The 16,640-nt window shown below is 43.7% G+C and overlaps 1 protein-coding gene across 3 annotated transcripts in view; it reads left to right on the plus strand.

Moving 5' to 3' along the window:
* The window catches only part of LPIN1 (lipin 1), a 122,547-nt gene that overhangs the window by 60,965 nt on the left and 44,942 nt on the right, over positions 1-16,640 (plus strand). For all 3 annotated transcript variants that reach the window (XM_075269150.1, XM_075269152.1, XM_075269151.1), the window contains exons 2-7: positions 3,446-3,646; positions 3,907-4,002; positions 8,845-9,158; positions 13,140-13,259; positions 14,438-14,567; positions 15,274-15,583. In XM_075269150.1, coding sequence (XP_075125251.1) covers positions 3,446-3,646; positions 3,907-4,002; positions 8,845-9,158; positions 13,140-13,259; positions 14,438-14,567; positions 15,274-15,583 — 1,171 coding nt within the window. The remainder of the gene's footprint in view (positions 1-3,445; positions 3,647-3,906; positions 4,003-8,844; positions 9,159-13,139; positions 13,260-14,437; positions 14,568-15,273; positions 15,584-16,640) is intronic.

Here is a 16,640-nt window from a genome sequence, read left to right on the forward strand (position 1 = left end):
AGAAAACATCTAAAAGTAGGAGAAAAATAGCCTTTCTTAAGGCTTTTCCTACGTGCTAGTCAGAAAAAAGGGTATCCAGTGATAGGATCCCTTTAATTGATTCCATGACAGACGTAAGACGCACCAGAATTGGCCTCTTAATATTTCTTGCGCATGCAGATGGACTCAAATCTATGACATTCAAGTGGCATAGGGTTCTGGTATAAGGTAGGGTTCACAGTGTCAGTTTTTAAAAAAAAAAAAAAAAATGTACACCTATCATAACGGACACAAACGGACAGTAACTCATGGCTATCAGTTAGTGTCCGTTATATATCCGTTGCCCATAGACTTTAATGTTAAAAAAAAATAACGGACACTTACTGTTTGTTTTTTCAAATGGACAGAAAAGTCCTGCATGTAGGATTTTTTGTCCGCTTGAAATAAATGGGCATGGTTGTAAATGGACACTAAAAGACACAAGATAAAATCCCATTGAAATGAATGGAAATTGCCAACGGATCAGCTAGTGTCCGTTGCTAAAATCTTGTACGGACAATAGCCACGCACACTGCTGAGCGGACACCAACAGTAGTGTGAGCGCCCCATAACCTGGCATGAGTTATATTAATCCCGCCATCCAGGGCGTCTCCATCCAGGCTCACCCCATCTTAAAAAGTGTCACGTGCACAGGAGCTGAGATGTCTCATTGTGCGGCAAGTTGAGGCGCATATTTGGCCACTTTCATTGCACAGCCTGGATAGTAAATCTGTGTCATCATCTATGAACATACCCTAACCCATCTATCCAGGTGTGACCGATTTATCAGCGCGCGCCATTTTGAGCAGTTTCATACTATTTTTATGTGCCTACTAGAGATGAGCGAACACTATTCGAAACAGCTGTTTCGAATAGCACGCTCCCATAGAAATGAATGGACGTAGTCGGCACGCGAGGGGTTAAGCGACCGGCCACCGGCAAAGTCTGCGTGCCGGCCGCTTCCATTCATTTCTAAGAGAGCGTGCTATTCGGAACGACTGTTCCGAATAGTGTTCGCTCATCTCTAGTGCCTACTTCTTGCACCATATTTTACGAGACCTTATACCAAGCTGTGTTCTTATTTAACACCCTCATGAAATCTATTTTTATGTGTCCTGCAGGTTTTTGGTATTGATTGACTTGCCGGCTTTTATGTGCCATATAAAGTCAAGTGATTCTGTTGCGGATCTTCATTCTTTTTAGAGAGTTGTTCCTCTTCCTGTGTGTTTATGACCCTGTCCTAGTAACTAAAGCAGAAGTAATGGTCTGCCACAGGCAGCTGTTACCGGACGACAGTATATCTCTGAGGTTGTCTGTCCTCCTTCTAAAGAACATTTCTACAGTATAGAGATCCTAAAGTGTACCTAAGCTTTGCACAGATCAATAGTACAGTGTCTGTATATGAGGGATAATGCTATATCTGGCCATTATATGACTTGTATTCTGCATTATTTAGCAGTTTTCCCCTCCGCAGACTAATTCTCAGTTGTGTGGTAGATGGAGACTTGCTGACACAGAAGGTAGAGGAGAATCTGCTCCATAAGGGTGCATTCACACGGGCGTTAACGCGACCGCAAACATGCACCGTCAAAAAAGCGGCGCAAACGTCCTGTAAACGCGACGCATTCCACGCTGCGTTTACTCCGTGTAAATGTGAATGCACCCTAACTCTTACTCAGAAGCAGCAGCAGAATTACCATATATACTCGAGTATAAGTCGACCTGAATATAAGCCGACCCCCCTTAATTTTACCACAAAAAACGGGGAAAACTTATTGACTAGAGTATAAGCCGAGGGGGGAAATGCATGACATTCTGTTTGTGCTCATGTTAATCCTAGCCGGCTTCAGGCCTATATGGTAATATCCCAGATGTCACGTGGTCTGGGATATTACCATATAGGCCCAAAGACTGTGGTAATAGTAATAGCCTGTTACTGCTAGCACAGGCTTTGGGCCTGTAGGGCAACAGGCTGCTACTGGTACCATAATGCTTTGGGCCTGTATGTTAATGCCCCAGAAGTCTGGGATATTACCATACAGGTCAAATGAATGGGTTTGGAAAGATGCCGACCGGTTTCCGTCTGCTGCCCAGTTTCGTGCAGGAAACGGAAACCTGCAGAACGGACTCCCGGGCGCAGATGTGAACGAGCCCTGATTTATAAAGTTAAGTAGGTTGTCCAGCAATATCCTGCCCCCAGGAGAGCTGACCCCCTCTGGGATCCCCGGGACACCCACTGATGATTAGTACTTGGATCCTGAGTCCCTCATGTGAATCAAGCAATGGATGAGCAGGCGCACTATGCTCCACTCAATGTCTATAGGACTGAAAGAGAGAGTCATGTACACCGTGCTCATCCGCTGGAGGATCCAAACGATCTGCTAAAACAGCAGTTACCCATAGACACCTGCAGACCCTATACTCTATAATGGGGGTCTGTCGAGTTTCTGCTGTTTTCATACTGAAACTGGTGGAGAGAAAAGTCTTCCATGCAGGACTTTTCTCTCTTCCGTTTTTCAGCGGAATCTGCCTGGAGTATCCCATGGGGACTCTGATGCAGATGTGAACAAAGCCTAAGAAATATCCTGTGGATGTATCATGGTTGTCTAATGCTAGATTCACGTCTGTCCCGGGCTTTCCGTCTTTCTGGTCCGCTAGGGGTCTCAAATGACGGAGAGCCAAATGGTGGTTACACATGGACACTGGGGAAACCCATTGACTATAATGGGGTCCGCCATTTTCAAACTGAAAGTTCAGGACTTTTGTCTCTGACAATTTTCGGTGGTTTCTGTGATGGAGTCTCCAACAGACACTACAATACAATACAGATGTAAACTTAGCTTGAGATGGAAAAACTTTTTAAAGGGGTTGTCCAAAATTAGATATTGTGTGCCTGTCTGCACTGATCAGGGGGTAAAAGGAGCCCAGTCTGCCGCAGGCTACTAAATCTCATACATTTATTTGCTTTTATAGTCCACTGCAGATTTTCCATAGCAGATCTGCACGGGTACTCTGCAGCACTTCCGTTCCTTATGAATTTGCCCTACGACCTGCAATCTGAGAAGCTGTAATATTCTCAGATAGATGCAGGACAAAGAGATCTTCAGATATGAGGAACGGCTGGGAAGACGGAGGATGTTTATGTTCAGTGTGAGGAGCATGGCCTTGTGGGAAATACAATTGCCATTTTTATCATCAACACATGGATCTCTCGGAGGAGCCCTTCATCCAGCAAACATCTTAGATTGTACAAGGAAGTCACTGTGGGAATTCTGTCTGAAGACGACCTAGTCCGTATCTCATTAGCAGAGAGGCTACTACAGCTCCCGTCTGGTCTAGGCTTGCTGGGATTTGTAGTCCATGTCCGTACAGTAGAGAAACTGGTTTTATTTTCTGGATTTACTTATTTTTGACTTTTTTTCCTCAGGCTCAAACAATGAATTACGTGGGGCAGCTCGCTGGACAAGTATTTGTTACTGTGAAGGAGCTGTACAGGGGACTCAATCCCGCCACCCTGTCCGGCTGCATAGACATTATTGTGGTACGTCAGCCCAATGGAAATCTGCAATGTTCCCCGTTCCACGTGCGTTTTGGGAAGATGGGAGTTCTGCGCTCCAGGGAGAAAGTGGTGAGTGATGTGATATATTTCCGAGCAGCTACAAGTCCATGTATAGCATTTATGTACAGTATATAGACTATTTTCCGTAGAGACATGACAAGCCTATAAGCAGGCTAAACCATGGGGGGGTTATGACCTGTAGGGTACATGAAAGGGGTTATCCCACAACTTTTTGCCTAGCCAAAGGATCCTTCTAAAAAGAGGGAGCCCTGATTTGTTATCTACGTGGGCTATGTCAACCTGCAATAAAAAATTTTTCACTATCCTAGGTCGATATTGAAATCAATGGAGATTGTGTCGACCTTCACATGAAACTTGGAGACAATGGAGAAGCTTTCTTTGTTGAGGAAACCGAGAATAATGAGGTAAATTATTTAGGATTTTGCTAATGTTCTCTGGAGACATACGTAACAATATGGCTGCTCATTTACCAATATTGTTTGTTCTTTCCCCATTCACTGTGTATTAGGCCAATTGAAAGGGGAACCAATGGAGTTTATTGATCATGCTCTTGTTCCATGTTGGTGTTTACAGGTGTAAAAGGACCCAAAAAAGGGGCTATTGTTCTTTTGTAGTGAAGTTAGCAGTGGACATTGTGGTTATGGCCATTACCCATGTTTAAAGGGGTTGTCCCATGAAAAGCATCCTATCTATACTGCTAGTTTGTGGATATAAGACTTTTCCTAAATACATTGCTTTATCAAAACTGCTTTGTTTGGCAGCTATCTTAATTTATTCACTTCATTGTTGACACTGTGTTTCTATTGCCACTGGGCTTATCTGCTCATTTCCCAAGTGATGTAGCTGCCTGCTCTCAGGGGGGGGGGGGGGGGGGACGGACGGAGGGGCTGACAAGCAACGGAGCTCCTCAGATAGGGGAGGGGGAGGTGAGAGCTCCGGGATTACTGTGCTGTCTATCTTCAGCTTTTCCACTTATCAGCCAGTTTCATCGAATTTGGCTGATAGAGCTATATCTCCCAAGTTGTATTTTTTTTAAAAAAAAACTTATCCTGTGGGTGGCCATCACGAAATGTCCAATGACGTGCATCCATTGAAAGAGGGTTCAGACACGAATTGTGAAGGAGGGTGAGGATATCTCGATCACCTTCCCATATACCGTCTGAGCTCAAAAGAACGCACGTGGTGTTTTTCTTGACACAGTGACATGTTTAGTATATACTGCTGAATCTGGCGGTATTAGTGTAACCAGTGTGACTTTTTCTTTTGACCTCTACATGTTGCGTGACAGAAGGAAACACAGCAATATACAGTTTGCATTACCAATGGTTAAACTGTACATGCAGACAATGGTTACAAATGAACACCACACCAAACAAATACTCGGGGGTTGCCAATCTGTCTTGTGTATGACTCTGTACAGATATACACTTAAGTCCCACCATGGAGAAATTCAATGTGTTACAGCAGCATGGATAATACAGTAATATATTACAAGAAAGAACATATACAAGCTCATAGCAGATAGAAAAGATACTAGGAGTCAAAGCAACTACCGTATTTTCCGGACTATAAGGCGCACATAAAAACCTACGATTTCCTCAGAAATCGTAAGTGCGGCTTATAGTCCGGTGCGCCTTATATATGGGTGGAAGCGGCGGCAAAGTCTGCGTGCCGCTTCCATACATACATAAAAGGCACCGTAAGGGTGCATTCACACTACGGAACGCCGGCGTGTATCACAGCCGTACACGCCGGCGTTACAGCAGGGCTGCCGGACACTTCCTATTCACTTCTATGGGAGCCGGCACGCGAGCGCTCCCCATAGAAATGAATGGACAGACACTTCCCATTCATTTCTATGGGAGCCGGCATGCGAGCGCTCCCTATAGAAATGAATGGAAAAAAGCAGTCCATTCATTTCTATGGGGAGCGCTGGCATGCCGGCTCCCATAGAAATGAATGGGAAGTGTCCGGCAGCCCTGCTGTCACGCCGGCCTGAAACAGAACGTGAAACTTACCGAGCGGTGCAGGGCGGGCGGGCGGGCATTCAGGCCTCCTCTTCCTCCGATGTCCTGACCACTTCCTCCGGCGCTCGCGATCTGATAATGGCCTGGGCGCATGCGCAATATCATAATGCTTCTACTACGGCTACTGCGCATGCGCCCAGGCCATTATCAGATAGCGAGCGGCGGAGGAGGAGGACGGAACATCCGAGGAAGAGGAGGCCTGAATGCCCGCCCACCCTGCACCGCTCGGTAAGTTTCACATTCTGTTTCAGGCTTTTATTTTAAAATGGGGGGGTAGTTTAATCTAACTTTTACGGTTGGGCTCTATCAGCATGATTTTGCTGATAGAGCCCCTCCTCGCCTGCCGAGCGCTTCCAATAGAAGCGGCTGGCACGCGGGGGGTTAAGCGGCCGCTGGCAAAGTCTGCCTGCCGCCGCTTTCAATAACATATAATGCGCACCGGACTGCGGCTTATAGTCCGGTGCGCCTTATATATGAACCGAGACGGACTATAAGGCGCTCATGGGCAATGCGGCTTATAGTCCAGTGCGCCTTATAGTCTGTAAAATACGGTAAAGAAAAGAAAGACTTCAGGATCATTTAGTTTTCTGTGCGGAGTGATCTTCACTTGGTCTGATGTTGATTATACAGCCTGACTGAGGTTGGGAGGAAGGATCTCCGATAGCTCCTTCTCACACTTGGGGTAGTCGGTCACTGACAGTACTGCCCAGTGCTATCACGGTCTCATACATAGGATGGGAGTTGTTCTTCAGCAAGGAGCTCACCATAAACAGTATCCTTCTGTCACCCACCACTTGTACTGGGTCCAGGGGGTTCCCCAAGACAGAGTTGGCCCTTCTAACCAGCTGATGGGGACATGTCCACTTGAAAGAAGTTTTAAACTAGGAGCCAGTTGCAAACTGCATGTCAAGGCCTTGTAGAATGGAATGAAGTTCTCAGTCTGAAACTTTTTGAACTCAAAAAGAACTGATAACCTATGTAAAAAGCCCCACTTTTAGGCTGTAGGTTGGACTTGATGGACCTGTGTCTTCATCCAACCTTATCTCCAATGTTACTTCTCCTTTATTTATCCGCATGTGTTCTAGATCCAAACCAGATCAGAGAAAGTCCGAGAAGTTTTGTTCTGTGAGAAGGTGACATAACAGAGGTTTGTCAGACTCTATTTGTATAATGTCAGAGAGCAGAAACATCAGACAGGACACAAGTGGACGGCATTCATGTAATACCAGAGTGACGGAGCCGGCTATAGACAGACATGGTTTTGTTTTCTCTTGGCTACTTCCATGATAAAATCTTGTAGAGGCCCAGCCAGAGCTTCTGGAGAATTTCTTGGCAGCAGCTATGAAATTCTGACCTATAAGTGGCCTTGTGCTTGTTTTTCTGACATATTAACTCCTTAAGTTAATGACCCACATAAATGAGTGGTTTGTTACTTCCAGTCAGGTTCAACTACCAGATGTCTCTTGATCAAATCTTGAGAGTTTTCAGAAATGCATTTAAAGAATATCTTGATGACCTTGTACTGACCTTGCAGTTGTTCTTACTAGAACCTGAGCGTCTTCTTTATTTGCTTCATCATCTTGGGATAAAGAAGGCATCTTGTGTAATAGAAGAGGGACTCTAGAATATTCATAGTGCCTTTAGAAAAGATCTTGGGTCCCCATTTTTAACAGGGCTCCCCAGATGTCACAAGCAATGTATGGTACTGCGTCTACTTGTAACTTGAACCCCCTGGTGTACAATACAAGTTCCATTATAGGTCTCCCGCCCTACCATATGGGCCTCTCGTCCTACTGTATGGGTCTACCATATAGGCCTACCGTATAGGCCTCCCACTCTACCGTATAGGATTCCTACCCTACTGTATAGGCCTCCCACCCTACCATATGTAATTTCCTTCACTGATCTGTGACTTCCTTCTTGATAGATTGCATCACACAGGCTTTCCACAATAACTACTGATGAGCAGACCGTTCCTGTCACACAGCTATGAAGGACCTCACAGCTCTGCGTCACTAACTATATACTTATAGACTCTTAGGAGAGTATATAGACAATGGTAATTGTACTGCCCCCAGCTTGTAGATACAGTAAAGTATATAGCTGCCCATGTAGTGCTGTTCTGATGCATCATGGGACTGATAGCAGAGCAAAGAGAAAGAGGAATATAAAAGCCAAGATGGAGTCTGATAAGGAACTGAGGTGAAGCTGAATTGCAGGAACATGAAAGAAGCCAAGAGCCACATGATGCATACAGGGATGGAAATAAGTGCTTTAAACTGTTGTCCCACCTCTTTCAGCCCTCAGATCACAGTGGTGTGATTATTTATCCCATATGGTGTATGCCAAAAAAAAATACTGCAATTTGCAAATTATTATATTTTGGTCACTTCGTCTCCCCCAAAAATAGCAATAAGAAGTCATACATGCAAAATGTCATGATAGAATTGTTAATAAAAGCTAATCTAAAGTTATGTACCCCAAAATGTTGCCAAAAGAAAGTACAACTCCTCTCAAAAAAAGTAAGCCCCATATAGCAAAAAAAAAGTACAACTCATCTCACAAAAAATAAGCCCTCACATAGCAATGTTGACAGAAAAAAAAAAAATAATTTTGAAGCTGGAGATAAAAGATATGAAAAAATTTGGAGCATTAATGTCCAAATCGCATCCTTAATTGGTTAATAGGGGTTGCTGCACTGATAACAGCAGAGTTATTATTTCTCTAGCCTCCACCATGCATGAGCTATCGGTGCAGTTAGTGTCAATGACTGAAATCCTAAGTAGACCAGCAGGATATGAACCAACCTGATCAAGGATCAGGCCAAGGAACTGCGCTCACCCAAATAATTTCGGAGAACCTTCTTTATTAGGAATGTAGGTACGGCACAAATGCTGAGTAGACGCTCAATGACAAGTGGATGGTTTTGAGTAGAAACAGGCAAGGGGGCGTGACTCAGAGCCAACTCATGCCCCTTGCCTATTGCTGCTTGAAAACACCCACCTGACAATACTGGATCTAATTAGCATATCTGACAAATTAAGTTAAAATTAACAGTGACCTCATGGCTATGGTTATCCTTCCAATACGTCTTGGAGCCAGAAAAGCCTGAGATGTCCTGTACTTTTTGGTGTTCCTGTGGAATCTTCTCTGCTGTAATTGTGAATATTATTCCATTTTATCAAACATCTTTTTATTCGATGACCTTTGTCTTCCCAGGAATACGTCCCATCCCACCTGGCGACATCTCCTATCCTGCTGGATGGAGCTTCTCTCATGGAGGCGCAGTTGAAGAGGAACCAGATAGAATGGCCAAGAAATTTGGATCCGTCCACCTCCGCTCAGGCCTCTGGTAACCAGGGGGGCTCGGATAGTTCCTCTAGTATGTCTGTCAAAAAGAGGCGAAAACGGAGGAGGAAGTCAAAGCTCGATAACTTAAAGAGAGAAGACAATGGCGACACAACGGAAGAGGAAGATGTGTTTAACATAGAGATGAGCTCTGAGGAGGAGACTGAGCCACTCGAATCGGCCAGGTGGGGTTCTGTACATGATTAAGGGAGCGGCCATCTTTCTTGAACTTCTCATCTGCTCTATTACAATAAGATTCACACCTGCGTTCGGGTTTCCGCTTGTGAACCCCCCAAATGGAAACCTAATCCACTTAAAAAAGCGGTTAACTTCAGAAACCCATGGACTCCACAGGTTATAATGGGGTCTGCTGGGTTTCTGTCCAAAATTGGTAGAAAATGTGGAGAGAAAAGCGCTGCTTGCAGGACTTTTTAAAGGGGAATGGAGATTGGGCACAGATGTGAACCCAGCCTTAACAGCATTTAGTGATCTGGTTTACAGCATAGGCCGGGCCATAGGCAGCAATAGACTGAACACCTTGAGGTCTATGGGAAAGTTTTCTAGACCTTTTCTGTGCAGGGAGGGGAGTAGATAAACTGTGATGTCATCTATTGTCAGTAATGGCTGCAATGATGGATTACAATGGGCGTTCTCTGTAGAGATGTGAGCTTCTATTGTGATACTATGTGTCTTGTTTGTGATGTAAATGAGGTCACTGCTGAAATGTAAACCCATACAGGTTTAGTAAGTGTAGGGCTGCTATCTGGCAGAGTGAAAATCGCAGGGTATTGTTTTAACCTATTGCTAGATAGTGTTTTTTTTTCTTTAAATATCAATAGTGAAATTTAAAAAAAAAAAAATCATCAAAAATTCTTTAGAAAAATTTCTAAAAAAAAGTGGTTTAAAAAAAAAAAAAAGTGCCATTTTTGGTGAAACATTCCCTTTAAATGTCCCTCTACTTGTATCCTAATTGGATTATTTCATCTACAAAAGGGCCATGTGGTCTAAAAACTAAGCTTTACCTGCCTAAGGGGCGTGTTCCAGGCTAAAAATCAGATCAGTGGGGGCGACACCATGCACCTCAAATGATCAGCTGTTCTCGGCAGGTGATAAACAGAGAATGAAGCAGGAAGCAGACAGCTCTGTTCTCTGTGTAGTGGTGGAACAGAGTCACTGCAGCTGAGCTCTTATTCATGTGAATAATAGATGATCTGCAGTAACCTGGTCTGGCCACTACATGGAAAATGGAGTCTTCTGCTTCCTTACTTAGGGAGGATAGATCATAAGTATTTTTATCCAGGAGAAACACGATATAGATTTCAGAAGCAAGGAAAACTAGACAATTTTTTTTCCATTCAATTTTTTTGTGTAGGGTATTGCAACTCAGCCATATTGATATAATTAGAGATCAGCTGCCGCACCTTACAAAATCCATGGATAGGTGATAGGTTGTGGAAGAAAGTGGCCATCTTTTTCACCCACAATGCATTGCACTCGTCATTGGTAAACAAAAGTAAGATTAAGTATATAAAGAGTTATTTGCCATTATATGTCATGTACACTGAAATATTTTAAAGTAGGGAGATTTCCTTTAAGAAGCCTACATTATCACGTTATGCATGATTCTTTTGCATTGCTTCTGCAGCAACAAGATTAGCGTGATCATATTACCATGATATATCTATTCATATTATTACCATATTTTTTGTGTAAGTCATATGACGGTAATTTATACTTCTGCAAGATTTCCATTACTGAAACTGTCACCAGAAACAAACCTGTTTGGGAATGGCACGACACGGGTTTATTTCACTAGTCAAATATGTCACATGTCGGATCCATCTGGCTGGCAGCGCTGGATTATACATGTCATTATTATAGCAGTTAGCATCTGAATGCTGGATTTCATGACCTAAGGTGTCTACCGCAGATCGTATATGACTGGGATCCATAGCAATAATGCAAAGGATATGTATAAGTCAAGGGTATCAAGGTTTCAATAGGTTTTTTAATTGTGGGGAGAGTATTTCAGTATATAACACAGTGTTTAGTGACATCTGCTGGGAAAGAGTGGTATTGCACATGCCATTGTAGAGGCTTTGATAGACATTATACTTACTATATACTTCCATACAATCCTGGAAATTGCAACACCAAATAGGATAGTTCCCTGTTTTCAATCTGTGGTATGTAGGAGGAGCATAAAAGTCAGACCGAAAGCAAAATTATTTTGTCCACATGAAACCTCCAATAATATGAATAAGTGGTCCGGGATGGTTGTGCGATACCTATCTCTATCGATATCGGCACTTGGTGCAAACTAAGAGATGCAGAGTCCTTGAAACAAGAGACTGCCGTTTGTCACTCCAGCAGATCAATATGCGTTTAAGCCAAAATGTCAGCAATGTTCAACGTTGCGTGTCCCGGTGGTTGTGACAACAACGATGAACTGGAATGACAAGAAGTGTGAGGAGGGATGGGTCATCTGATTGGAAGGATGGCGCATACTGATCCATCCAATCCTAGGGAAAACACGTGAAGGTGTGTGCATGACATTGGGCTACAATACAAACCAGATGTCTGGCTACGGGGGACCACTTACCTCACCAAATGTGGCGCCATGGCCTGCAGTGTCTATGAACTTGCCTCCCATCGAGCCCATCTAAAATGTCATTGGTCGACAATCTTTCAGCAGCCATTTTTAAAGGGGTTGTCCAGGATAATCTCATACTTCCAAACTAAGCTAAGCCCTCCCCCCACCTAACTTTTAACTTAATCACTTTACCAATGTATATTTAACCATATCGCTGGGGTGGTCGTGTGACTGTCCCAGGCACATTTTCATATTTTCCAGTGATGTTCAGTTTGCGCATTTCTGGAAACATTGTCATCAATACAAACCCCAATCCCCCATCATACTTACCTATCTTCCTGTCTGGATTTTCTGGGCACGGAAAATCACTTCCTTCTGGGGGTCGGTTCCTTGTCGTCTTGACATGTGCTGGCCTCCCTGGCTTTTGCAATAGAGTCGGCGGTCTGTCTCTATTGTGCAGACGCCAAGAGAAAGAGGAGCCGACTCTGCAGAAAGACGTGATCTCCCGTGCCAGGGAGACAGGTAAGTTGATGGGGTGGGAGGGTGGTCTGAGTTAGTTAGTTAGGAAGGACTAGCTAGGGAAACAGGGAGGAGAGTGTGGGAGGGGGAGGTAGTGCGAGTGAAGACCAAGGCATCATGGTAGTTGTAGGATAAAAGAACAAATGCATAAGATGCCAGGAGCTCTCACAGAAACCCAGAAATCACTCAAAACACTGCTTAAAGGTATTTGGGTGCACTTATTAACCCATTAATAGCACTAACAGACTTAAAAAATAAATAAATTGCCCGGAAAACCCTTTTAGGGATTTGTGTGTCCAAGTGCATTCAGTGTGACTTCACATTCCCCAGACAACCATTAATAACCTCACTGATGCGAGCGCGAGGATTTCTACGCACGGTGCTCATACTGGATACTGAAGGAATCGAGATGTTTTGAATATTTTGTTTCCGTTTTTATCATTTGCATATCGTTAACGTGTCCATCCATCCGGTGACTTCCAGAATTCCAAGACTTTTACTTCTTGGTGTTAGTTTCTGTGTTGAGGAGTGTACAATTCTAAAAAAAAATATTGTTCTAATAAAATAGTATAAGAAATGCACCTATACTCAATGGTGGCATTCGCTGCAGCCAAATACCCCCAACCCAAAAAAGGTGGAATTCCCATGAAATACATGTCTGACCTATAGATGTCAATGGTTAGCCAGCTGCTCATGTACAATAGCCCCCATGCACATGTCATTGAATGGTGTCAGGAATTAACGCAAGTGCCCAGCCATGACCCCACGTACTTCCTTCGGACTGAAAGTCTATGGCGTTGGAGAAGTGTCACTTCTGTATTCCTGCTATACTTTCATGAAGACATTTGCTCCGATCCTGATCTTAAAGGGGCTGTCCAAGGTGATAAGTACCCGACACCCAGGCCCCACATCAGCTGTATTTAGCCTAGTATATGGAACCGGAATAAGATGGCTCCATATACTGTGCAGTGGCTCGGCTCTTATACATTTAGGTAAAACCTAACCTTATTGACCCTGCCCTGTCTAATAATATATATATATTTTTTGTATATAGATCTTCAATGCAGAACAGCTTCAGTGACCGAGCAATGGAAATGAACCAGTCGCAGAGCGGACCCTTCTCTAAAACTGACACTTACCCCCACTCTGACGGAGAGTGGACCCCAGGACAAAGGTTTGTACATAAAGAGTCTTGTCATATCAGGATTATAGGAACATACAACTGTCAAGATAGCGAAAAGTAGTGAAAGATGAAATGGAGCCTGGCATGCAGGATCAGACTATCTATCTATCTATCTATCTATCTATCTATCTATCTATCTATCTATCTATCTATCTATAATACGCACTTTGTGTATATGTAATCTCATATGACCAGGTCTGAGTGGTTACCGCAGTTTCTATGACATAGATAGAGCGCTGCATCTTCTTTCTAGTTCAGCAGATCTGTTACTCCCTCTGGGTATAATGTACGAGATGAACACATGTATATAACACATTATATATATATCACACACAACAACTCATCTAAAGCCCATTAATGAATCAGATTTTGCCTCTTCCTGGAATAATAACGCCGGGTGCATTCTCCTACTCGCCTGTGCGAGAAACCTAATTCATAGTGAACCCGTTCAGTGCGATAAATCAGCCTGGATTGGATTAGTAAGGGTCACTACATCTATAAAGGTCTGTGTGCACGGCCCATGTGGAGATTTACTCTGCACTCCCATAGAGATAAATATCACAGAGCTAACAGATAGATCAATGGCCATGTCCTATCCCAGTCACTGAGGCCTGGAGTAATGGAGCGACTTCTCTGCAGGAAAATTGCATTGTGCACTAGGATTGGGTTCAGATTAAGAGTTAGCAAGCCTTTCAGCATTCATCTATCTATCTATCTATCTATCTATCTATCTATCTATCTATTATCTATCTATGTACTTTCTATATTTCCATCTATCTATCCATCTATTTCTGTACTATATCTATCTATCTATCTATCTATCTATCTATCTATCTATCTATCTATCTATCTATCTATCTATCTATCTATCTATTCATTCATCCAGCCAGCTACATGGTTTGATGACAATATTAAAAATGGGTAATTTGGGTACAGATTGGCTGTTAAATTGAAATCTAATCCACAGTTAATATTGTAAGAAGGAAAATCCCTGATATTTTCTTATTTCTACATATCTATCTTCTCTATTTCCTCTTAGACACTGGATAGATACTAGGCAGTCTTGAGATACATATAAAGGAGTTTCCATCATCTCGCACACATCTTATTTGACCACTTTAGACTTGTATTTTGTTGGTTTTCTTACTTTCTATTTTTTTTTTTTCCAGTCCTCCAAGCTCCCGTCCTGCAACTCCTAAAAGTGACTCTGAGCTAGTGAGCAAACCACTGGAGCGGGGAATGGCCCCTAGTGAGCTCCCAATGCACTGGGCTTGGGGAGAACTACCTCAGGCCACCAAGGTAAGACATAGTCATGTTCGAAGATTGTGGAGTGTTGTTTCTTGTACTCGCACTAGAGGGCGCCAGGCACCAGGGTTTGGCTGAGATTGTGTCTGTAATCTAAGCAGACATGTCCTATTTGCTGCTTTCTGCCTGCACAACCTGTATAAAGAGCTCGGGTCACTCAGTCTAATGGGATTTTTGGAACCACAAACAAATTGGGGTTGGGGGGAATGTGCACGAAATCAGTAAAGACACTACAAAAATGACAACAAAATATATTACACTACTAATATATATAGCTAGCATCTCCCATTACTGCTGTATTATAACCAGAATATTAAAACAGTCAGTAATGGACAATACTAAAGCATGTACCTGAATCATAGCCAGGGCAGGAACCTCTAGCCAAAAATTCTGTGCCAAATTCCAAGGTGTATTTTCCTCTGCCCATTCATTTCAATGGGAGTCCTCAGGTGGAATCCGCCTGAAGAACAGGTAGGACTCATATTTTTTTTGCTAGACTTGTCTCCCATTTAAATGACTGGGAATCCGATTTCAGGCGGATTTCGAGACAGATTTCGTCTCAAATTCAGCGTCAAATTCCTATGTATGAACACCCCCTTGATGGACTCCTGCTGTATATAAATACATGTATATATGTGTATATAGATAGATAATATACACACGCGTATTCTAACCATGTGGGGTTTTTTTTCTGCCTCAGTCTTCTCCGCATAAAGTGAAAGAACAAACTGTTGTGAACATAAATCCGTCAGAAAACACTCACTTCAGGATCATCTTTAACACGAATGAAGAAGGCAAGGCCGCCTCACCAGAGATCATAGGGGAACAGCCAACGTCTCTGCCTGTAGAAGATGTAGGTCCTGAATGTGACACCCTAAAGACTAGTGAACCCGATATTGAATCTTTGGGGGCTGCAGCCCCTGCACTTCCTACTCATGAAGAAGTGACTCTTCCAGTATCGCCAATGACTTACGTTCCAAGTAAGACCGACTCACCTTCCAAGAAAAAAGGTACACAGACTATGGATCATAAAACAATGATATTTCATATTATATGGCTGATGGCCCTTTCTGGGTATTCGTTGGTTGATAACTTTAGTTATAGCAGACCCGAATTGTTATTTAACTCTGAGGCCTATTAAGTGGGACTTCCTGGTAACTCCCCAAGTTATGGTAAGATCATGCAGTAAAATGGGTGTCTGTAGTGTGGAATATGGCACTAGTAGTGCGCCCTGTAATAAACCTCCCTGAGCCTGATGGTGTTTGGAGTGTCCATGATGGTCGTGCTGGAGGAGGACTCTGGAGACCAAGCTGAAGAATGCAATGACCTTTCATGTCCTCAGGCACAGAATTCAGCACAGTGTTGGCTTTCCCGTTATGTGCCCCAGGGATGGAGATATCGGTGTTGTTATAACGGCACCCATCTCTACCCACTGTCAGAAGGGCGTTCCGGACAGTCTAGCTGGGCTGAGAAGAGCGCCCCTCCTGACTGTACTTGTCCATAGACTAGTACTGGGGGGCTGTTCTTCACAAGGGGAAAACACTAAACTATATGTCTGTGGTGAGGCTGATATGCCGGTTTCTGGTGACACTCACTTTAATAAACAATGCTGCGGTATAAAGCATGGTGAGGCAGAAGCCACTAGAGCAACGGTTCAGAGCAGAAAGATTATAGCTGACGCTGGGTTCACACCTGCGTTCTTCTTTCCGTTCTATGGTTTCCGTCTTCTGCATGCCAGAAGACGGAAACCATAGACCGGGTCCGGCCGTGAGCGGCGGTGAGCGTTTTAGGCTCTCCGCCGCGAAACCGGATTTTTTTTATCCGGACACAGAGTACTGCATGTCCGACTCTGTGTCCGGATTATAAAACCCGGTTTCGCGGCGGAGAGCGCAAAACGCTCACCGCCGCTCACGGCCGGACAGCTTTCTCACCCATTCAAATGAATGGGTGAGAGTCTCCTGCAGGTTTCCGTCTCCTGCATCTGTTTTATGCAGGAAACGGAAACCTGCAATAAGGAAAGATGAACGCAGATGTGAACGAGCCCTAAGCTGTAGGAACTGCACATAC

Source organism: Leptodactylus fuscus, chromosome 3 (assembly GCF_031893055.1).
Source record: "Leptodactylus fuscus isolate aLepFus1 chromosome 3, aLepFus1.hap2, whole genome shotgun sequence".
Classification (NCBI taxonomy): domain Eukaryota; kingdom Metazoa; phylum Chordata; class Amphibia; order Anura; family Leptodactylidae; genus Leptodactylus; species Leptodactylus fuscus.